Source organism: Acanthaster planci, linkage group LG15 (assembly GCF_054643075.1).
Source record: "Acanthaster planci isolate LZ-2023a linkage group LG15, COTS_SCS, whole genome shotgun sequence".
NCBI classification, from domain to species: domain Eukaryota; kingdom Metazoa; phylum Echinodermata; class Asteroidea; order Valvatida; family Acanthasteridae; genus Acanthaster; species Acanthaster planci.
In genome coordinates, this window is record NC_141791.1 from 4,535,698 (window position 1) to 4,559,366 (window position 23,669).

Consider the following 23,669-nt stretch of genomic DNA (forward strand, 5'->3'; position numbering starts at 1 on the left):
AGCCGTTCATTAAAAAAAATGATGCGGTAGGCATTTTAACACAGATTCATGGTTTGCAAGACATAGCAGGATATCCTGGACTGTTTCCTGACTACACGTTTCCTGGCTTCTTAATTGTGAGCTTTGAAATTGCATGGTTGATTCAAGAAACGGTGTGGGTCCCACATGTGTAGTAGTATAGTGGGCGTACGTGCGTGAAAAAAAATTGATTTATATCGCCCTCTATCGACGGACTTGTATGATTGCGTGTCCGAATCAACTGGCTGCGGCTGTAGAACACGTAATCATAGGGAAGTGATTGCAGAGACGCTAGTCAGTGGCTTCGCTGAACATGTGCAATTTCAGCCCTAGCCGTTACTTTCGAGCTCAGCGAATTCAATATCTAATAATTTCAACATGGCGGACTCCAGCGAAGAGCGATTTGACGGCATGCTGATGGCTATGGCCCAGCAGCATGAAGGAGGCGTTCAGGAGGTATTATCACTATCGTCATGACAGATAAACATAGGCCCCGTAACTACTCTGCTGCTTGCGGAGTTATTTTTACGCACTTTGTTTTTGCTGAAGAATAGAGCACGCGCACACATTCTCGAGCATTGTCGACCTCGGGGGTTGCTCTACAGTATTTTTGCACGAGCGCGTCTGTATGGTCTGGGCAAAGGGGCAACTCTCCATTCACGTTGTTCAGGGATTTGCATGTTTTCTTCTTTTTTGGCAGCAACGTGACAGAAATAACTAAATTCTTTTCAGTACAGTGTGAGAAATGTTTATAGGCCTAGCGCATAAATAGTGAAATTTCAGGCACATTTGATGTAGCCCTAAAGCCTAAAGGTTAAAGAGTTGTCAGATTTCCCCACAAGCAGAGCAGAGAGGCCCTCTGAGATAGACCGCTGCGCTGTTTTTGCCCCTTTGAGTTTTGAGTGTGAAAGATGGAATAGCCAACAATTAATCAATCAGAGAGAAGAATCAGTGATGTCATCCCGACCTCGAGAATGTCACAGCCATCTGGCCATGACAGCCTGCAGCTGCACATTCATGACATGCTCACCACTGCTCGCACATGATTGACAATGTTAGTTAAGAGTGACCAGTGGTCTTGTGTCTTAATGATTTTGTAGTGTTTTTAATTTTGTGGGTCAGCTTGGGGCCGTTCATTCATGTAGCTGTGACATAATGAAGCAATACTTGAGATTGTGGAGACAAAGATTTTACTTTATGTTGGACTGGTTCACTTGCCCATAGGTTCATGCATAAAATGCGTGGCTTGTATGTCATCCAATTACATGCTGCGGTGTGAATGTTGATAAAGCAACAAACTAATTTCTGCTCAGGATAAGCAAAAGTAAATTCGTAAGATATGAAGTACGAAGGCACGAGACTGTCTTCCTATTCTCTGCATCAACACCAGGTCTAGAAAAAAATTCTGAAGCCAAAACTAAAAAAGTTCCAACAGTGCATGAAGAAACTTACAAAAGCTTTGTTAGAATGCACTGTTTAGGGCAAATGATGCACAAATGTATTGTCCTATTCCTCGGTTGATTGTGTGAAGAATGAGGTCATTTCAACTGCACAGTAAGACGGTAAATGTACACTGAACAACTTCACGCACGGGATAAATTTTGCTGACAAGTTCAGATCTTATCGTTTGTTAATTAATTGACAAATGCAGATACTATGGCTGTCCTTGCTCTCACCAGATGATCAACACATTTTTCTCATTCTTGAGAAGAAAGACCGACTTCTACCACGGTGCACAGAAAGGGCAAGCAGAAAAGGTAATTCAAATGGCAGTAGCTGCCACTAGCCTAGTACCACCAATCCCATCATATCAGTGGACTATCTGAACAGAATAAGAAAAAAGAAAATGACACTCTTCACATAGTGAGCAGATATGCTTTTTGTCTTTTCAAACTCAATCATCATAAGAGTGATGAAATACATCAAAGTTATATTTTCCCTGTGCTACATTGTACTGAAAATAAAGGAATAATGTTAACTATGCCCTCAAACTAATCAAACAAGTCTGATATCGGAGGCTGGGAGTGCATTGTTTCCGTGATGATTGTTTTTCAGCACGTCATCGACGCCTTCAAGAAGCAGCAAGCTATCGCCACGGAGGAGAAGCGCAAGAGAGAGGAGGAGATGGCTGCAGCTAGGAGAGCCAAGGAGGAGAGGGAGGCCAAGAAACGTGCCGAAGAAGAGGCCAAGAGGAAGGTGGCGGCTGCCAAGGAAGAGGATGAGCCCAAGATCCGGGAGATAACGGACGACGAGGCCAGCAGGCTGCAAGAGGAAATCAAGGTAAGATGAGGCTCGACATTAACCCTTTGGGGCATTCAAACACACATGCCTCAAACACTTTAAACACTGTACATGTACATAGTATCAGAGTTGTAGATCTTCAGTCACAAGTCAGCCCACAAGTCAACTCATAAGTCATTTCCGAAATCAAGACAGAACTAAATAGATGAACAATAAGAAATGCCTTTGTCCATAGCTTTTGACTTGACTGTGGCTGAATGACTCGGGACTGTGGTGACTTGCAGTGGCTTGTGACTGACTCGATTACAACTCTGCATAGTATAGTGTTGTAATCAAGTGTTGTATTGAAAGTGTTGTGAATCAAGTGTTGTTACTTGAAAGTAACGGTGATGGTTACGCTGAGGAAGCCACTGTGCTTGAAACTGTTTGTTTTTTCCTTCTTATAACCCTGCAGAGCAAAGAAGCTGCAAAAGTTAATGGAACAGCTGCGGAGACAGAAGATAGAACTGGAGACACTGAGGAATCTTCACTCAAAAAGGTGACTTAAGCAAGGATACCATAGAATGTGTCCATTTTATAAGCATATCAGTGTCTCGAAATTGTAGGAAGAAAGTATTTATGGATACATCCATTGAGCTAATTTCACTGTTGTGTCCACCAACATATGTAAACCAAATATCAGCAGTAATGGATGCCACAGAAAAAATAGTACCTTATTTTCTGGTGATGAAATTACTTTTCAAACTGATGTATGCCCTAAGGGCCTGAAGCATCTTATCACATCTTGTTTCCATGGCAATGCATCTTATCAAGGGAGACAACAGTGATGAGGAGGAGGAGGATGAGCAAGACAAAGGCAAACTCAAGCCCAATGAAGGCAATGGTGGTGACTACCCAAACTATAGATTCACTCAGACACTCGGTGAGCTGGAGGTGAGTATTCTAGTGTTGCTCACTTTCACTCAGCTATGGTGAACCGTAGAAGTATTCCATTGGAGATGGCCTGTTGCAAGTGCACATGGCTGACTGTCAAGTCAGAAACAAAAGAGAGTTTTTACCCCTTTGGGTGGAGACTAGTCCAGTCCCGAATTGATCGCAACACTTATCTTCTGATGAAACACTTATCTTCTGATGAAAATTGTTATAGATAAAAACAAACAACTAGGAACTTAAAAACCGCCATTGAATACTTCTTTACTTCTAAAGCTTGAAAGCCAAAAAAGAGAAAGGCATTTCTTTAGAGTTTCATAAATTGTTTCATCCTCATGCTGGGTAAATCAACTGCCAGCTGAGAAAGGAATCATGGAAGAGTACATCAGCCTCTTTGTTTTCACAGTGTTAAAACCAAATCTATTGCTTCTTTTTGCCCATGAACCAGGTGCACGTTCCGTTTGAAGTGCCTTTCCCAATCAAGAGCCGCGACCTGATTGTAGAAATTGACAGAAAAAGGTTAAAGGTCGCCCTGAAGGGCAAGTCGCCAGTCCTCGAGGGTGAAACATTCAATGAGATCAAAGTGGAGGAGAGCAACTGGGTGATTGAGGACAAGAAAAGAGTAGTCCTATTCCTTGAGAAGGTAAAAGAAATCCAGAAGAATTTTAAGTATATGGCTTTGCCCCCAATACACTTGTAATTTTTGCTGGTACCTGTATGCTTCCTCAAGAATCCTGCAGTGCTCTGTATTGCTCCATTGTGGTGTCACTGATAGTCAGGTTCCATCTCCTGTGGTTGAAGAAGAGCAATTGCCACAAAGTATCTTGCTTATGGACACACAATCCTTTCGAGGACAACTCTATCTGCAAATCACAGTGTGTAAAAGAGGAACTCTTTGCCGGATGCTTTCTAAAAACTGTCCAACTTGCACCACTGTTATTTGCATGAAGATTGTGCTGCTCATTATTTGAACAATGCTTCTTTTTTATGCTAATTTTGTCTCTCCCCAGATAAACAGGATGGAGTGGTGGAGTCGAGTGGTTCTCACTGACCAAGAAATCAACACAAAGAAGGTCAACCCAGAAAACTCAAAGGTGATCATGTTTTTTTGCAAGGTCTTTTTTTCCAGAGAGTACGTTCCAGGTAGTAAGCACCTTGAGGTCAGAATATTTTTTCGGTGTAACCAATTCCAATCCTAACCCTTCCAAGGCTACCAGCGGCATTTAAAAAAAAATTCTGGCTTAACAGGAAGGTAGTTCCAAGTTGCTCTCATTTACATGCTGCTTGAGTTTCCTGCTGTTATGTTCCTGCAAGGTAGATGTTGTTGGAGGATGTTAGTTCTTTGTAAAGAAAGGATAACATGCATAGCACTTTTTGGATCCGCTAATTACACTTGAAAAACACTGCAAAGTATTGTGCAGTTGCTAATTGCCTCGTTTTCCAGTTGCATGTCTGGATCAAGGAGTTGAAGATTTAAGATATTCAGAGATTTGATGTCACTGAACTTACTGTCAAGGTCATATATGCTGAAAACAGAGGTTCCTTTGCTCATTTCCTAAATTAAAAATGTGTTTTCTCATGCAGTTGTCTGATCTGGATGGGGAGACGCGGGGAATGGTGGAAAAGATGATGTATGACCAGAGACAGAAGCAGATGGGGCTGCCAACCTCTGAAGATCAGAAGAAACAGGAACTGCTCCAGAAGTAAGACATGATCTTTGCTTAAATGCAACAAATTTAGGGCTACAGCTGGGATGAATGACACTGTCCTGCTGTTGTGTTAACCATAGCCTCTTTCAAAAGTGTGAGACATAGATGTGGCTTTTGACTCCCAATAATAACTTTACTTAATGTGCGGATGTATTTCCTGATGTACGTTTTTAACTGCATCCCATAAAGGGGAGTAAATGAACTGATCACGTGGAAGATAGCAAAACCATGTTGAGTTCGACAACCATACTTTCTCAATGAAGAAATTTCTGGATTAGAGTGCTAGGAGTTAACTGATCCACCCTGCAGTCAGAATTCTCCAATTTCAACAAAAGTTCCCGCAACCCCTTAGATTAGTTTAAAACAATCTAAACTGACAACAGGGCAATAATATGTGGTAAGGAAGACTTGAACGATAAACAACACTGTCTTGGCTTGTGTGTTCACTGTGTAGGAATTGACCAAATATGAACCACAGCCATTAAGAAATTGCTGCAAACATTTTCATTTGTACGAAATCAACATTTGTATAAAGAACAAAACTCCCATGGGATTTGAATCTTAAAACTGCAGAAAAAAAGACAGTACAGAGTACAATTGGAGGAAACGGATTTAGTTTTTCAAATATGGCTGATGATTCAATGTTTTTTCCTCTACAGATTTATGAAGCAACACCCTGAGATGGATTTCTCCAATGCAAAGATCAACTAGACGTCAGGTGTCGCCTACAAGCGTCTAAATGATATAACCGGAAGAGTGTCACAGAATGTAAATATCTGTTTTGTGTCAAGCAGTTCCAGTGAAAGCTAATTTTGTATCATTTCATTCAACTTGCAAACTGATTCCATGATTAAGATTTGTACCCTTTTTGCCTTTGAGAAAGATTCTGCTAGGAACAAAACGTCGGGCCCTCCTTTGTCATTGTAAGTATGTACCTTGTGTGTAACAAAGGGTGATGCTGTTTTTGTGCAGTAATGATGACTGTTTTGTCAAGGTTCAAATTTCCCCCAAAATAAATAACCAGTTCTGGTTAACACTCATACAAAAGGGATACTGCTTTAATAGTGTTTTTTGTTTAAGAGAAAATACAGAACTGTGATTGGTTGATAGTTATAGAAAATAAATGTGGCTTGAATTCATTTACAGTGCAAAGCGGTTAAGTGATGCAAAATTTAAAGAAACCTGGGTTTAATTTTCGTGACGAAATATACAGGAACGCAAGGCCAGCAGTTCATAAAGTTTACCAGACTTGGAACCTGCTAAAGACAGATATAGGAACAAAAGTATAAGTGACTGAACCAACTGTTACACATGAACTGTGTCATAAGTTACTTAGTATGTGCATGTAATACATATTTGTTAGTGTGCGTTTGTCTCGGAGAACATTGAGCTCAAGCTGTTTCTTTTCCTGAAAATTTCAAAATAATTCAAAGACCAGTATGTTAGTAAAACACTCAAATGCCAAGCTTGTAGGGGAAGTGGTCTTACAAGACATTAAAAATCGCTGGCCTTGGTCCACTGGGTATTTTGAACCCTGAGAACCAACATAACGAGCATCTTCTGCTTGAAAGTTTGTGTTTCTTTTTCAGAACTTAAGTGTAAACCTGAATCTGTTGAAGGAAGAGGAAAAATGCAAGAATAAACCTGAAACATTGAAAGTATTTACACGTCTTGTATTCCCTTTGTATATTTATTTGATGTATTGCTATGACATACAGCAAACCTACAAGTTATAGCAAATCAAACAATAAAGGTAACACTGTAAATTCCGTACAAAAATATAACCTTTTGTGGAACTGCAAAATTTCATCGGAAATTTGATCTTCAAGGTGACTTGCCAATTAGAATGCAAGAAAAGCACAGTGCTTACTTTTGTGCTCATTAAGTTGAAAATTGGTCAGGCCTCTAGTGGGTCACCACTGGGTAGTGCTTTAGTCCTCCACTATTGCCCAGCAACTGCAGGCAGACCAAATGGGTATGATAACCCCATGCACGATTGCCAACCCTGTGAGCAATTAGAAGGGCTGATTGGGGCTTACAGTTGCTTGTGCTGAAGCCCACTGATGATGCTGAATGCTGTCACATGGCCCGCATGAGTTTACCAGTCACTGTTGACTGGACAAGACTAGCAGTCCTCATGTACAAAGCTTGACAGTGCACCATCAAAGAGGGAAGCTTGTTGTTTCCATGTAATGTGCATGAGCAGATACTTTACACTTTCACAACAAAATCTTCCCTCCATAATGGTGCACTGTGCAAGCAAACAATGGCTGCTGTCTACAGCTAGATCTAGGTATCTACCCATTGTAAATTCACCTGGTCACACTGATAATAGACTTGGCTTTAGCAGTGGAAGCCCATTTCAGGCATGACAGTCGTGTAACTGCTAATCCTTAATTGTACTCCAAAACTCTCCATCTCCCAATCAGCACTCAAAGGCCACAGACTGGGAACAAATTTACTGCAACGTTACACCCTAGTGAATCCTTGATCTCGCCCCTCATATGCCACCCCAAGTCAGCCTGGCCACGTGATCAGTCTTCTTCCGTGTCGCCTTGATGAATCCCAGGAACTGGAGCTCTGACACTGCACGGATGAAACGAGCCCTGAGCGGAGAGGGTCAAAGGTCAAGGAGAAATCAACAAACACGACTGGCAGATATTACCAAGATGGTATTGCTTCCACTCAGACTGTATGCTTGAAATTTCAACCTGCCTCAAATTTAACAAGTATAAAGCATTCATTATTACACTGTTGAGTGTCATATATATGATTATCATCCTCAAAATTGATAGAAAAATATATTAAATATGACTCTAAAACTTTACTGCAGAAAATAGAGAACAGCATTCCAATTACCTTTATAGTAAAATTAGAACAAATTTTTGGAAGCTATTTTTGAAGTTCACCCAAATGATGAAAAAGGATACTGCAGCTGTGGATCTGGTTTCTTGCTGTTGTCATGGGAGCCCTCATCCTGCTCTTGTTCACCAGTTACCACAGTGATGAAAGCCTGCCCAAAAGAAAGGCACCACGATTCCAATGAAAGAGACTTGTCACAGCCACGTAAAAATAAAATGTTTTCAGTATGATAATTTTTTCTCTGACGGAAAATATTCATTCTCAGGCTCAAAAAAGCAACTACGTAATGCACCCTATTGTTCAGTAGTATTCAATCACAAAAGTCTCAAATCCAAAAGATTCACTAACTTTGAAACGGTAAAATATTGTAAACTGTCAAGCTTCTTACAACCGCATTCATGGTTTCGCAGTCTTACTCCAGAATAATTACCATCAAAGCCAAATCTTAGAGATCCAACTTCAAACGCAACAAGCAGTTTTTTTTGCAAACGCTATCACCCTTAGCGTACACCAGCCATCTTCAAGATGTATTGCTATTGTTTTGATGATGTTTGCAACCGTTCCTTGGACTGCCTGATTTTCGCCGTTTATGTTACTTCCCATGGGGCCACTACCAAGTACAGCAATGTACAAATTCTTGAATAGATTGAAATTTCCTTATTCCTTGACTTCATAGCCGCTTTCCTATATGAAATTGCATAAATGTTTTTCTGTGCATTTTCCCATGGAAGGAGAGTATACAATGTATCAGATCAATTTGTAATCTTATCTCTGTCAATATCCCACCTGCAGCCAGTCGTAGAGGTTGATGAGTCGCCCGCACTCCATGTGTAGCTTGTAGGCAATGCACACATCAGGCATTGTGCTCAGAACAACCCCAGGCTCAGCTTTGCACAACTCACTCTATGAAAAAAATCATAATTCACGTCCTTGGTAACTCTCTGAAAACAAGTGGCTGAATCTCTAACAAAATCAATTACTTTTGTCTAAAGGCAACAATCATGCCAAAACCACAAAGGTTTTGCGATCACACGTGGATAAATAATTTACTTGAAATTTCTGACTGACTTTCACACTGTTTGGAAGGTGATCTTCAAAGCTACCTGCAGGTAGTGGGATGGGTTATTCAGGGCAGTCTGTATTGCTGCTCTGGGTGAGGCATTGATGTGATGCCTCACGTCAGACACCGAGTTGTAATAAAATATCTCGTGGAAGGTCAATGTATTCGGACACACCAGGTGCTTTCTGCAAAAAAAAAAAGCAAAGAATTACTACATGTCCAGGTGCTTTCTTTCCAGTTTTCCTTGGCAATTTGACATCTGGCTGTTTTCTTTAACAGACCTGTGAAATTAACGGAAATAAAAATGGACCGTGCAGTAACACTGATGCCTAAAATCTTAAAAGTTTGTTTCCAAACTGCACATTTCCCCCTTCCCTTTGTTGAGATGTTTTTTACCTGAAGATGGAATCAAAGTACTCCAATGTTTCATTAACAAGGCTCTCGTATTTTGTCGGTTTGCGTGTCTTTTTGACTGACTCCATCAGTTTCTGCTGCAGAGAACGCAATGTGACGCGCTCGGTCTTGGACCGTGATTCCTCGCTGACTTCTTCCCGAACTTCCTCCTGAGGCTTGTTATCATCCTCTGGACAAGTGAAGAGAATTTAAAGCAACACCTGACAGAACTAGTTTATTTTTAAACCTAGAAGAACCCTAGAAATGTACACTGGGGTGTAAATGAGAGTTTCAGATCATTAGCGATCATGATCTTCATTTCAGGCATATCGTTGATGAAGTGTGAGGCCATAGTTGATTTCATGATAATCAGAGGGTGCTTGGGGCCAATTCATCTCCCCAGGAAGACATACAGCAATACACTGGAAGATTAGGCAGTGAAGTACATCAGTTGTACAATGTATGAGGTGGGACAATAGTCGAAGGAATCTAGTCTACCTGAGACAAGTCAAATTGAATTCTTTGAAGAGAACTGGAAGCATTTTGACACAAGAGAAATGCAAGACAAATGTGCCAAATTTAGCTGAGGGATTCACACTTGGTCAGAGTCCTTTGCAAACACTTAGACTTCTTCAGCATACCTTTTCGGAAGTGACTAGATACTAACCCGTGAAACCTGGTATGCTATTTTTCTCAAGACTCTTAGAGGGTTCATGCTTGGACTCTGTTTCTGCATCAATTGAAAAAGGAAATCCCAAACACAATGATAAAATTGGAAAATGAATAGCACAAATGGGTCGGATTCAAACCAGGGACTATGGATCTGTAGTTCAAATCACTATCAACTAAGCTATCGAAGCGACGTAATGGATTCCCGTTTTTGAAATGTCTTAAATGGTGTATTGCATTGTCCCCTCTTCATGAACCATTGGTCACCCCAGCTACTGAAAAAAAGTAGCGCACCAGGTTTCACGGGCTAGTATTAAGTCGCTTCCTACCTTTTCATCCAAATGTTCAGATGTCAACCCATTCTCAAAAGCCCACATACTCAATCCATACTGCCTAGTGTCTCAACAGCCGGTTTATACTACAGGCAGATGTAAGAGCGAAGTGAACTTGGTGTCACAAAAGATTTGCAGGAAAGTTTTGCTAGAGTTCAAATGTGTTATAAACTTTTGCAAATTCGCAGTGTCAATATTTGATTCTATGTCAAAATTTGCATTTATATTCTCTCTGGCACCAAGTACGAACCAGATTTAACCCTCAACTACCACCGTACCATGCTATACTTCATTACACCTGCTGGAGTTAAAAAAAAGTGACTCCAGCACTGCTAGTCCATAAAAATGTTAACAGAGCCGATTTAATTAGCGCTCGAGCCACTGCTGGGAGTAATACCTGATGAGCGCTTTTCATCCATACACAAGTTCTGACTAATGCCTGACCAACGCCAAACATTTAACTTTGACCACCAGGGTTTATTCTCATAATGAAATATCTGCCTGTTCCTTTCCAGCTAAGCTCAAAACTTGTATTCCTCTGCCATGATACATTTTGGGAACTGACACCTTTTGGCGCTATCTGAGGCCATACTTCCACTGCACTCAATCTATTGGAAGGATATGTGAAGACTTGTTCACCATTGTTAGCGATTCATGAAAGAAGAATAACGGCTTGCAAAGATTCAATAAGCAAAAACTGCCCAGCCAATGTGTTTTTGCACGTTCTCAGGATAGGTGGCTACAACACTGTGCCACAACACTTCAACACTGTCCAAGTATATGAAGCTCAAACTTAAACAGGAAGCACAGCCCGGGGTTGTTCTGTGCAGAGAGACTGACCTGCGATTGTGGCCAGTCGCGTGTGTAGGGTCTCTAGCTGAAATCTTGCATCCTGTAGAGGGTTGTCGCTGCAAGTCAGCCTTTCGATGCATTTTTCCAGCAGGGCCATCAGCTCATCTCTGGCCATCAGTCTAGGACCAATCACAACAAAAAAAATCGACTACTTGCACTTATAAACACTGCTTCCCTTCCAGTCTTATTCTATAAACTCTTGTCGTCGAGTACGTCAAAAGGTTTTTCACAATTATTTTTCCCTAGTCACCTAATGCAAGTTGATGTAGTCATGTTGGCATAATGGCTCTTCCCTTACCATCCACATCTACGACCTGGGTTTGATTTCTGGCCCAGTCTACTTATGGGACACACAAGTCCCTAAAGGAAAACTAATGATTTTACCCAGAACCTTCTTCTAGGGTTTTCCTTGCACCAGCAAATCTTCAACTACATCTTCTTGTCTTTTTTCAACAGGTTTCTTCAGGCTTGTGAGCTACAATGCCAAGGGCACTTTTGAGGATTGCTTGGATTCATTGCCAGAAACGTCTACCAATATTAATGGTAACTAACTTCAGCAGACTGAAAGCTTCCTTGTAGCCAGCGCTTTCCCACACATTGCCCTCCAAGCACATAGAGTACAGCTCCCGCTGTTGCTTTCCCAGTGGGTGATGGGGGAGTTGCCCAGTTAAGATGTTGAGGCATTCCATCAGTGGATAGAATGCCCTGTGGTAATCTGCCAGCTTCTTGAGTAGTTCCTGGAGTGTCTTCTGCAGGGCACACAGTTGAATATATCAGGGAAATGTCAAACTAAAACAGCATTTCCGCAGACACTTTACAAGCAAAGTGAACTTTGTATAACTCAGGCAAATGGTGTTATCTGTTGCAAAATGGGACAGACATTATTAAAAAATATGTGGTATCACTGCTGGGTAGATACCTGTTTAATGATGGTAGACATGGTTTATTGAAGGAAACCAAAGCATGCAGATTCAGCAGAATGATGATGCAAAAATGAGAGTTTCAACATTTTTCACAGCTATCACTGTAGAATTCTTGATCAAATCTCACAGAGAACTGACATTGATTCTACATCCCAACTACTTTACCTTCAGATGTTTGTCATCCAGCAACAGTGCCCTCTGTTGTTCTGGAGGTTGACCTTCAACAAACCTGCAAAACATGCAAACTTTGAATTGCAAACTCAAAATGAAGGTTCTGTACAATGACCTCACAGTAACTGAAAACGTTCACGTCAGCTTAAATGCAAAGCCCTGTGCGGGAACCAAATGAACACTTTGTACACATGACAACGGCTACTACCTCACTATGCTTACTGAATCCTGCAAAATCCTCCAAACCTTGCTGAATAATTTTGTAACAGGGAGAGACACAGTTACACTCACACAAGAAAACTAGAGACAGATTGGTCTTACGTTCTGAAGGAGGCAGCTTGTCTGAACAGCTCTAGCTGGTCGTGTGCCAGGGTACGTAGTCTGTTCAGTCCCTCGCCGTAGTTGCAGCATAGCAAGCTGAGAGGGTGGCTGAAGAAATGATCCATCATGGCAAACTAAGACAGCGAGCAGGACAAACAAAATGGTAACAGTTAGGTCAGTATGTCTCCACATTTTATGCCTGCAATTGAGTAATTCTTAAAACGGAAACCCACAAATCTCCATGTCTGCTACAAAAGTCAATCGGGTTTCATTTTAACAAACCCACATCTTTCTGCATTGGACCTAAACCTTTGTCACTGTCTACAATTAAACCATTGGCTGTGACTGTCAAACACTCAATCTGTGGCCGCATGTGTGACTTTGAATTCAAAATTTACACAGTAAGCCATAGGTAGACCATGCCTATTGGTATGAGCAAAATAATTCCAATTGTATTAAGGCGGAAATACACCGAGGCAGACTCTCAGTCGTAAATGTACCTGCAGTCCTTTGACGAAGTTGATTACTGAGAAGTCGTGGAAGAGGAAGATATCCAGGAGAAGTTGGAAGACTTTGTGGCCGAGTTTGAAAGGATGGGAGGGAGTCAGCAGAACCTGTGCGCAAACATCACAGCAAAATTAGTGAATGCTCAGTTTACCATTGATTCAGTGGACTGGGCCAACAGCATTCCTCAGTACTTATAGGTCTGCTATCAAGAGATCAAAGAGATAAATGCAGATAGCCTAAACTCAGCAGGGAAAAATAAGCCAACACCATAAGGAAATGCATGTGTGGAAATCGAGCAGATTGAATGCACGCATGCTAAGTGAAAACTTTTTCTTTGCTGTTTCAAATGCAATTTTCTCGCTACATAGAATAACTGCATCACTCTGTCATGAAAAGTTACCAGTATCTCAACAGCAAGCAAACATCCAGGACGGGAAGTTCTGAAATGAAATTTGACCACTGTTTGGCTGAAGGCAGCCACACTTCACATATGTGCAAGTGAAATAACCATTACCATCAAATTAACCATCAAATTTTGCAATGATTCACCAATCTTTTTCTTCAAGTCTGGCAAGGCCAAGCTGTCATTCATTCAAATGTAGGAGGGCCTAAGACAGAATTCAAACCACTTCATTCATAAAGGTGAACGAAGAAATTGACTGGAGCAGGAATTGAACCTGCCCCCTCCAGAACACAATACCAACGTTCTACCAACTGAGCTTTCCAGTCCTATGTTGCTAGTTCTTATCTTTGTTCAGGGGACGCTAGTCACTAGCCACAAGCCCAAAACACCTGTATGGCGAGCATTGAGCCTCAAAGAAACAGCGCTAACAACATTTCCAATGATGCAAACCTGGGAAGTTAACTTACTTTACTGATGAGTTGGCTGAGGTAGACTGTTGAGGGCTTAGCCTGGAACTTCTCAATGCTCAGGAGGGAAGACACGGCCTGGGGCAGGATGCGGTGGATGGCAGCTACCGATGTAGCTATGCCAAAGAGCAACACCAGCGGAAGTTGTGACAGGTACTCACTGGTGGATACAGAAATTAAACACATATTTATTTTTGACAAAGTGGTTCATAAAATTTTCAAAAAGTTACCAAAGTAGGAAATCACAATATTACCATCATTTGAGAAAATATTTTAAAACTATGAATTCCTATTTGTAATTTTAAAATTTTTATTTGGGTAATACCCAGTGTTGTAGTTGAGTATTTTTTTCCGAGTACATAGTTCTGCTGAGTGCTTACATTTCCAAGTACCTGAAAGTCCGAGTACAAGAACTGATTTTCAAGTACAAGTTCTTGTACATGTACCTCTGAGTACGAATACTTCTAATTACAAGTCATAGTACTTTACGTCTGGGTAAATAGTCAAATTTGTTTGTCAAAAGGTTTTAAATTTGCAACTGATTGTTTTGATTATAATCTGCCCTACCATTCCAAAATCAGTATGTTTCGGTAAAGTTGCAGATTAGATTTAGTCCCAAAACTGTGTACGTGAAGAGGCTCTTTGGCAAAACAAAGAAGTACAACATTTATACGGCAAGGAAACGATCATCAGCTCTGATGCACGGACTACAGCAAAAGCATTTATACCTACTCAGAGGTAAAATGTAAAAGCCGTTAATGCATGGCCCAATTTCACAGACCTGCTTAAGTACAAAATTTGATGAAATGACCAAAAAAACTTGCTCAAAAACAAAGGTTACCAGCTGAAACTGTGTGTGATTGTCATATCGACCAAAAACATGTAAGTAACATTCCAAAACAATATACATTACAATGGAGTTGTGATTGGTAATGTGCACTTACATGTGGCGATGTCAAAGTATATGTACATGTACCAGTACATGTTTTAAATGCAGGCAAAATGTGAACACGTAAAATAATGTGGACGGATAAAGTCTGTTTCCAGGCTTAATATTCCTGTGCCCGTGTTTTTCTATATTCTAGATTATATGTCAGTCTGGGAATCAGACTAGCTACAACTAAATTGAGTGTTACTAGTCTTGGACCCAAGATGCGTTTCTCGTTACTGCGATACGTTGTTGCGTGTAATGTGCAGTGTACATGTACTTTACAAGGCGATACACTGTGACAGTGCCCCTTCCGGCCACTACATCTGGTGATGGTTTGTGTCGCTGAATAAACAGGAAGGTCTCGGAACTAAGACTAGGAATACACCAGCTTTTTGAGTTCGGAAATTGGCTAAGACAGTAAATGTGTAGGCCTTGTGTTTGTCGGACTGTGCCAAATATCTGTCTGCGAGGATGGATTTTCTTGTGCCGTTGTATTTCAACGGCCGTTAAGGGATTTAAAGGATTTTTATCGAGTACTGTTAATCAAGTACAAGTACCTCAATGCTTAAGTACAATTTTATTCTGAGTATTTTGCAGCCTGAGTACAAGAACTGTTGTTTGAGTACGAGTACTTAGAAATTGAAGTACAAAAAAGACACGAATACTCTGAAAATGGTACTCGAGTAGTTGAGTACGAGTACTACAACACTGGTGCAATACCAAATAAACTCAATGATAGAAAGTCACGAAAAAAACATATCTTAACCCTTTGCATGCTTTTGCACGCTCTTAACCCATTTGCAATAAATATATACTTTAATAGAGTTGCACAGGAACCCAAGTGACAGAGAAAGGTCCAAACGCAGAAGACTACCTTCCCCTGTGTAATGGCCTAAGCTAGATCTGAACCTGGAACATCCAGTAAATGACTAAGATGGGACAACTGAAAGCTAGTAGCACGAGAACACAGAATTCCTTTCAAGTATGACCTGCTCAACTCTACCTGCAGATCAGAATGAAATCTTGCAGGACTCGCGGCGTGAAGCTCTCCAAGTCTTCAAACAGGATGACAACGGGCGGGAACTCTGCATAATTCTTGTTGAACGTACTGCTTGATCGTCTCTTCTTGCTCCTCTGCGACTTCTTGGCCGGCTTGGGAGGTGAGGCCTCTCCCTGCTGCGCCTTTCGCTTCTGTGACAGGAAGGGAGAAAGTCACACAGGAAAAACAAGAAAAAAATTCACACGTTTTTTATAAATCTCCTTGGACTGCCTAAAAATCCTCCATAGAGCAGGAAACAAATGGCACAGTCTTTTGGCTCTCTCTCATTCACAAGGTATCAGGGCCCATGCCAAGTGGCTGGCCTCTTGTTCCCTCCAAACACTTTTAAAAACCTTGTCGTGATATAAAAGTCTCCAAGAGGGCGAGGGCCCAAAGTGATAATGACACCACAGAGCGTCACAACAGTACTATTAAAAATAATGGCAATGGCACTGATGACCTTGATGCTGAACTCACGGTGACACAGACTGTAATAGCATAGATAACAGAAACCCTGCTATGGCCTTGACAATAACCTGAGTTCAGACAGCTGAACCAGGGTTTTCTAGTAAATCAGAATTCACGGCATGTTCAAGGATGCTGGTAGAGGACACGACAGCAACTGATCATCGTTGTCCATGTAATCAACATTGTCAAAGTCACCATCATACTCACCTTTGCAGTGTCATGGTACCACGCCCTCAGGACGGGCATTGTCGCCGGTAGTTTCTTGATATTCAGTTCCTCCTCGTCATCACTTATCTTTAGACAAACCCCAAAATACCCAATATAAAAAGGCATATTAAAGACTATTATTCCCTTCTAGTGGAAAAAAGAGTGGACGTGTTTTTTACAGCAACAAAAGTGTGTGCATGCGCAGGTATATACATGTTTTGCATGAGGCGCGCTGAGCATGCATAATGAATTTCTGCTTGAATGTACAGTCTTCGCATACGCGCTGGATGCATGCACAAGCCCACCTGAAAAACCTCTAACTTCCCTGTCTCTTTTCTTTGCTGGTGAGAGTGCCAATCAACTCGGGCCAAATAGTAAATTTTTTTCCTCTAAAAATCTTCAGGGCTGGGAACTCATAAAAACTACAATTCCATCAGAAAAAACTTGAAGATGCCACCAGTATTTATATCATGACCCCTGCTGAACAATTATTTCTCACCGTCTTCTTTCTCTCCAATTCTTGAGTTATTTCAATTGAACAAACAAATATCAACCCACAGATTTTCAATGATTGAATTGCTTTATAATCATATTCAAGTGTTTAGGTGCAATGCAGGACTCCACATTTGTAACAATACAACTAATTCATAGGCCTGACCGGTAAAGGGTAGCAGCATACTCCCAATGAAAAGTTTGTCATTACACGTGTTGGTACTTACAACATCATCAGTACCCATCAGCTGGGACACCAGGCTAGACATCAATGCCCGAAGGTTGTTGCAGTCCCGGGATAAAAGATTAGCAACATGAGGGGTCACCTGATCCTTGAGTTGGGTGGTGATGGCGGCAAACGTTGCACTGTGGTCAGTCACATTGACACCTAGCACGCAAAAAATACGATATAAACATCACATGTGATTACTGTCCGTGTGCTTTTACTGCTCAGTCCTTTTTTGAGTTTATATAGCCTACCATGCTTGTCTGTACATTTTCTTGCATCACCGTGCACAAACCTGCAATAAAAGCAGCTGTTGGGATCTCCTTGATGACCCGCTGAGGTCGTTGCCCTGGCAACGTGCCTTCTGGTTCAAATCCTGCTTGTCCATTCTTCACAAACTGGATGAGGTCTGAGAAGATCTCTTCATTCACTTCTGACTGTAATGCCTGACAAACAAGTGAGAAGGTCCAAAACATTTTTCTCTTAAATCATCTGAATGAACCTTTTCATTTACAGTGATGATAAAATACACAGACATGGCCAACAAATTCGAGCAACAAAAATTAAAATGTTCAAGAGTTGCTCAGTATTAGCTGAGTCATTCAAAAAACTGAATAGTTGACCAACCCCTGGAATGAATATTGAAACATTTGGTTGTATCAAATTTTGTTGAAAGCAGTTAACAAAAAATGTATTTGCAAGAATGTCAAAAACAAAAATTTGGTAGGACAAGTAATTATTGTCCTAATTGCATTCATCAACTGCCTTTTGGTTTACTCCTAACACCTTTATAAAATGTGCTTTTAGAATGCAATTTTGAAAAAAATAATTTATTTTTGTCCCCTTTATTATATCACTGATTTTTACTCTGAATATTCAATTTTGAAAACACATAGGCCTATTTAAATATTCGATAATCAACCAAATATTTTGCACAGCACTATGTGCCAGTTGGAGATTGTGTGCTTGGAAGTTATCAAGTGCCCAACTTGCACAAAAGACTTATTCAAACAGTGCGGGCTATTATAAGAGAATGTTGATGATGAGCAAAATCAGTCGATCTGAGCAATCACTTGATCTCTGCATGATCTGTTGATTTTATTTCAGGATTTGATGATAATTCCACCATCAGCCAATGGCCTTTTCTTTCTGAGCAGCGACTGGAAAAGGGAAGCTAATTGGAAGATTTCATACAGGATAAAGCAGCTGTGCTTGCCAATCGGGTGACTGTGATGGATCGGCTGATCACACCAATAATCTTAGATTCGGTAAGTCTGTTTTGGCTGCCCTTCACAATCACAGTCCTTACCTCAATGCCTTCACTGACCCTGTCCCATAGCGCCTCGTACGTGTTACATCTGAACCATGCAGCCTCTGAGTCTGAGCCATCTTGGCACATGTAGTCCCCTGGTCTTAAGGCTTTCTTTGCCGTTTTGGCTTTGAAGACAAAGCAACCCTACAAATAAACAAAAAGAAAGACATATGCGCAAAGAAAACAGCATGAGCAAGAAAATGGAAACAACTGGCGATTGGCCAAGAAAGCCGACATCCCCTAATGCACTTTGCTTAGAACTGAATTCTTTCTTTTGGCACACAAATGACCAAAGTATGACCTGTATGTTGACGGAGAGCCTGCACCCCGTAGTTCCCCGACCCACTACACTCGTATCGTTCTGGTACAATAGCTTTACTTTCATGACTCAAACTAAAATGTTGAAGAAAAAGTCTCATTTGAAAAGTGAATTGAAACCTCAAACTTTACTAATGTACCTTTGAAACGGAGCTTGTTTGTAGAGAATCTGCACACATGATCTTCTAAGGTTGCAGGAACAGTAACCGCGTGCCACATGCTGGCGTCTTCACTCGTTCTCGAACTCTCGTGTACATTTAGTGCACTTGTTGCAGTAACAGACAAACAACAGGGGGCGCCAGACTGTAATGTTGGAAGAGCAAAAAATTAATCAACTCTTTGTTTTTGCAGATGAAAACAATCTATTTTGAGCTAGCGCACTACAAATTGTGCTAGCTGAAAAAGTGAGTAATAAATATGTTTGACCGGTTTTAACGTTTATTCAAGACCGGATTATAGAGAATGGACGCTGATTAATGGCCCTGGCCACAAAGATGATAAATGCGTATAAAGATTGCTACACCTGCCAACTCCCCCAATTTCAGCCTTTTGCGAGAATCTTTACAAGGCATATCTGCCCTCCTCTTTCCTCTCCTTCAAAGGTAGCTGCAATCAGTGTATTGTAATACAAACCTTCAACACGCATCTTTGCCTATCAGTTAATTTTATTTTCAAATTTATTTTCACCAACTGCCTTTTTAGTTTTAATGCTAATGGTTTCCATATTCATAAGCAAAACCGGTGCCGTGGTGTCATCGCAGGAAGAACGCTTGAATGTTACATTGTTTTGAACCATAAACAAAGTTCTGACTTTTTGTAGATTTTACTGGACTGGATTTCCTTTTCTTTGCTGATTCATTGTTGGTTATTTGCACAGCAATAAAACGTTTTCACAATTGGGTTAAGAATTTTAACAGAAACTCCTGAGCTTGATTGAGCTGTGACTGGTCTTCCCCGCAGAAAACAGACATATAAACGCATAGCCCACCAAGATCCTATTCAAAACTACAGGAGTATTTCGTGATCTGCGCGGCGCCCGACTAAAATCAAAACTATTGCCAAATTCACACCCCTCAGCATAGGGGTGCATTCCACCAAGTTATTGTATTTCTGCGCGCGATCTTTTTAGTATGCTGTGATACATCGGGGGGGGGGGGGGGGGTTACCATAAGATATGCCCCAGTCCGGAGGGCTCGTAGAAATATTTCTTTATAAATCCGGGATTTGGGACTGATAGTTTCCAGTTCGGGGTAGTTATTTCACAAAAGCCCAAAATTGCGGGCCTATTTTGGATAGAAGCGGGCGGCTACATTCAGAGCTGACGCTTAGTATTACTACTATTTGGGGGGTATCTTTGGGAAAAGGCGAATGAAAAATATTTTTAAAAATCAAACCATGGCTAACCCCCATAAACTGAAATGAAAAGTGATCTTCTGGCCGTAATCTTGAATTTCCAGTGAAAAAAACGGAGGCCGACCTCTTCCCGCCCGAGAGTCGACAGGCGACGCTATTTCTGATTTTGCAATGTTTTCTATGGGCGCGTATTTTGGTGTAGTGCACCTTAAAGGAATTCACGCACGGTTGAAGAATTCCAGCCTTAAAATTCTATGACGTCATTTTTCGATTGCAAAAAATCAATGCAGCCGCTGCCCAGGGGCCGGGGATGGGTATATCTGGGTATGAGAATCGTCTGACACACGTTTGCGCATGTATCATAGGAAGTAGTAAGATATGGGACATGACTGAGAGCACCCCCACCCGCTTTGTGTTGGTTACATGGGCGGAAATGGGGGGGGGCCACTTTCCCCCATGAATTTGGTATGGGGGACGCAATGTCGAATGTCCCCTCCATGTTTTAAGCAAAACAAAATACTGAAGGAATTGATGGATCGAGGAGTTCCCCCTTTGAGTTTTTATAAATGAAACGAGATAATAAAAACGGTGCATGTGCACAAAAAACGTAAATTGACCCCCCCCCCACGATCGAGGACAGATTTCCGCCATGGTTAGTCATTGTTTGATCGGAGTCTAGTCTCAGGAATTCTCTACAGACATCTAGGGAGATAAGGTAACGATACTCTAGGGTGTGTATAGGTATTGAACATGTAGCGGGGTACCCTCCGTCTTAATCATCCACCTACTCAATCTGGGAATTAGTTGGCCTATCGTTTACGGCTCACGGTCCACCGTCCTAGCGAGGCAGGCGTGCCCATATTATTTAAGGTATTAACTAAAAGCATTGTTGTAAACGCAAACATATAAATGTGGCCAATAATATACATGCACCTAGTTTCATGGAAGTTTCAAGTCGATATCAACGTACATTCACACATATGGTGTTCCATATGTGCCATCCAGCGTCGCATTTTTCAGCCGGCGTCGCATTTTTCACCGGGCGTCGCATTTTTCAGCCGGCGTCGCATTTTTCAGGCGGCGTCGCATGTTTCGACGGGCGTCGCATTTTTCACCGGGCGTCGCATTTTTCAACAGGCGTCGCATTTTTCAACCGGCGTCGCATTTTTCGACGGGCGTCGCATTTTTCGACGGGCGTCGCATTTTTCGACGGGCGTCGCATTTTTCTACTTGCGTCGCCTGTTAATGTGAATAAGCCATTAATCATCAATGGTCAACCTTGCTCCAGCCGGACCTGACGTTGTTGACGTGGATGCTAAAAGTGTGCGTATATTTTTTAATGATTATGGAAACGGATAAATTAGCATGTATGCGTCGATTGACTGTATGTAAATAAATTAACAGCCCTTTAATGAACCCGCTTACTCGTGGAAGTTCACCTCGCTCAATTTGGTTTCTCACTTCTGCAAGCTTTTTGAGTGAAAAACGTTCCCGTACTGATGATTACTAGTTGCTACAAATATCAAACCCAGTATAGTAGGCCTATTGTTCACTCTGGTTGGTATGGATTTGCCATCTTGAAGACATGCTTCCCGAGGGAGCGTTTATCGCAGTGCGGTCTATTATTTAAAATGTAACTACCCTTGTATTTATTCGTAATTTCAGGCTACAGTGTTGGATAACGATTGCGGCAAAGATGTTGAATCTTGACCGAGTATGTTCACGAAAGTCGTTGGTGGATTGAGAGCATACACGACAGAATTTTGTAAATTGTGTGTTTAAGCGTTCGTTGTGTACAAGTTTGTGAGTTTTTGACTAACGTTTTTCCTACTGTTTCACGTCTGTATACTAATGTAGGCCAGTCTTAGGTTTATACACTGTATTTCCCGTTTGGATTGATTTATTTATTTACAGAGTAGAATGTACCCATCAAGTCTTCTAATACGTTTTGTTATTGTGGATTAGTGAACGGAATTTGAAAAACACAGATTTCATGGGATTTTGACTATTCGTCAACTTCAAAATAAGCTTTGATATTCTACATCAGTGCACATTGTATACCAGTCCTTCAGAAAAATTTGTTTCAACGAATTTGATTTCCGGTAAATTAAAACTACATACCGCTATCAACGCGAAGGATAATGATAATGATGAAATAATGGTATACTCGGTTTACATCTAAACGAGTTGAAAAGTATTTCTACGGATAACAGAAGTTACAAACGATATAAAATACAATATAAATAGGTCACAAGTCGTGTTAAATGCATGACAGATTCACATTCAAAAACCATTCCTACATAGTATAGTCTCTTCCTAAATAGTACGTCTCTAAAATATCCACAGCATCAAGCTGCTACAGTAAGTTCACGGATGCCCATTTTGCTCTGGTATGGTTTGTGGACATCAATAAAAATTGAACATTCCTTGAGGAGTTGTTGGGATGTCTAGTCTTCCAAATCATTGCCTCAGTGTAACATCATTGTGAACGTTTTGGTTATATTCGTGTTTTTCTCATGTATCACTACTGTTTGGTGGGAATATCTTCTAATAGTACCAATATTTATTGTATTACAGTTTGGGCGACAAAGAATAAAACACCTCTTCAAGCAATATGTACAATCATATAATTGAAAAAATTATGTTGTGTTGGATTGTCCTGATGGGAGTATTATAATATAGTAAAAGTCTTTTAATCATAATAAAATGGTTTACACACATGCTTGCGGTTCTATGTAAAGCTTCCAATTTATTATTTATTCATTACACATGACATGTATTTGTCAGACAACTGAGAATCAATAGCAATACTGCCTGGCCACTAAAAAAACTTTGACGTCCGTTTTCTTAATTGCATTAATTAAATTTTAGGGATAGGAAAATTTACATGAAAATCTTACACTTGCAGCTGTGAGGTGCAATCTAAGATGCCATCAGAAGCCAACGCATGGAAGGTGTCAACCAAAAAGTTTTCCATCATGGCCATCAATGTCCTCCAAAAGCGTTCGATACGCTGTCAACAAAAACAATATGCTAATGAATGTAATCATGACTATGATTCTCTTACCTGCCCTGAGTTTACCTTTACGCAGTACGTAATAATTCTTCACTTTGCGTATCATACAATATCAAATGTGTCAATGAGATTTTAACATCATAAACTATACAGGAAATGTTAAATAACTGGCCTACCTGGTTATGTGGGGACGTACTCTTGATAACGCAGTTGTCGTTCCCATTGTACTCTGAATGGAATGCTTCTTGGAAGTCCTCAATCAAGACATTCTCGGTACCCCTGTCCATCTGAACACACCGTGGAACACCTACCAACAAGTACGTACATTGTTCTTTTAAAAACTGTTCTTTGTAATTGCTAATTTTAAAGGAGGCAAAGGACATGCAATAGAGGGTTTGACCATTAGTGTATAGTGTCAAACTCAAACATTGCATAAAACGTTAATCAAA

The 23,669-nt window shown here is 40.9% G+C and overlaps 2 protein-coding genes and 1 long non-coding RNA gene across 4 annotated transcripts; 1 reads left to right on the forward strand and 2 right to left on the reverse strand.

The window, feature by feature from the left end:
• The first annotated feature begins 304 nt into the window (after window positions 1-304).
• nudc (nuclear distribution C, dynein complex regulator) lies at window positions 305-6,563 on the forward strand. Its single transcript, XM_022245865.2, has 9 exons — window positions 305-474; window positions 1,698-1,775; window positions 2,074-2,298; window positions 2,714-2,797; window positions 3,073-3,192; window positions 3,638-3,832; window positions 4,200-4,283; window positions 4,774-4,892; window positions 5,558-6,563. Exons 1-9 carry the CDS (start codon window positions 397-399, stop codon window positions 5,607-5,609), a joined length of 1,035 nt encoding a protein of 344 aa, XP_022101557.2. The 5' UTR covers window positions 305-396; the 3' UTR covers window positions 5,610-6,563.
• On the reverse strand, window positions 6,560-19,145 carry orc3 (origin recognition complex subunit 3). Of its 2 annotated transcripts, XM_087146306.1 has the most exons (18): window positions 18,992-19,145; window positions 18,531-18,677; window positions 17,517-17,667; window positions 17,223-17,383; window positions 16,504-16,590; window positions 15,793-15,980; window positions 13,859-14,018; window positions 12,982-13,095; window positions 12,482-12,615; window positions 12,155-12,218; window positions 11,619-11,815; window positions 11,055-11,185; window positions 9,881-9,943; window positions 9,217-9,403; window positions 8,864-9,005; window positions 8,547-8,663; window positions 7,829-7,911; window positions 6,560-7,504 (listed from the first exon to the last, which is right to left on the reverse strand). In XM_087146306.1, the coding sequence occupies exons 1-18, from the start codon at window positions 19,028-19,030 to the stop codon at window positions 7,399-7,401; spliced, it is 2,271 nt and encodes a 756-aa protein (XP_087002432.1). In that variant the 5' UTR covers window positions 19,031-19,145; the 3' UTR covers window positions 6,560-7,398. The 2 variants fall into 2 exon arrangements, with proteins under 2 accessions (XP_087002432.1, XP_022101545.2); XM_022245853.2 differs by lacking the exon at window positions 9,881-9,943.
• Window positions 19,146-21,238: 2,093 nt separating this feature from the next.
• On the reverse strand, window positions 21,239-23,507 carry LOC147796605 (uncharacterized). Its single transcript, XR_015427802.1, has 2 exons — window positions 23,397-23,507; window positions 21,239-23,217 (listed from the first exon to the last, which is right to left on the reverse strand). It is a non-coding gene; the product is annotated as an uncharacterized LOC147796605 (long non-coding RNA).
• Between the last annotated feature and the right edge of the window lie 162 nt (window positions 23,508-23,669).

Coding starts and splice junctions, on each gene's coding strand:
- nudc (XM_022245865.2), top strand. CDS start 397: ATGGCGGACTCCAGCGAAGAGCGATTTGACGGCATGCTGATGGCTATG. Junction 2,299..2,713: donor GGCTGCAAGAGGAAATCAAG/GTAAGATGAGGC, acceptor ATAACCCTGCAG/AGCAAAGAAGCTGCAAAAGT. Junction 4,893..5,557: donor AAACAGGAACTGCTCCAGAA/GTAAGACATGAT, acceptor TTTCCTCTACAG/ATTTATGAAGCAACACCCTG.
- orc3 (XM_087146306.1), bottom strand. CDS start 19,030: ATGTGTGCAGATTCTCTACAAACAAGCTCCGTTTCAAAG. Junction 9,944..11,054: donor GCGACTGGCCACAATCGCAG/GTCAGTCTCTCT, acceptor CAATTGATGCAG/AAACAGAGTCCAAGCATGAA. Junction 7,505..7,828: donor AAACCAGATCCACAGCTGCA/GTATCCTTTTTC, acceptor CTCTCCGCTCAG/GGCTCGTTTCATCCGTGCAG.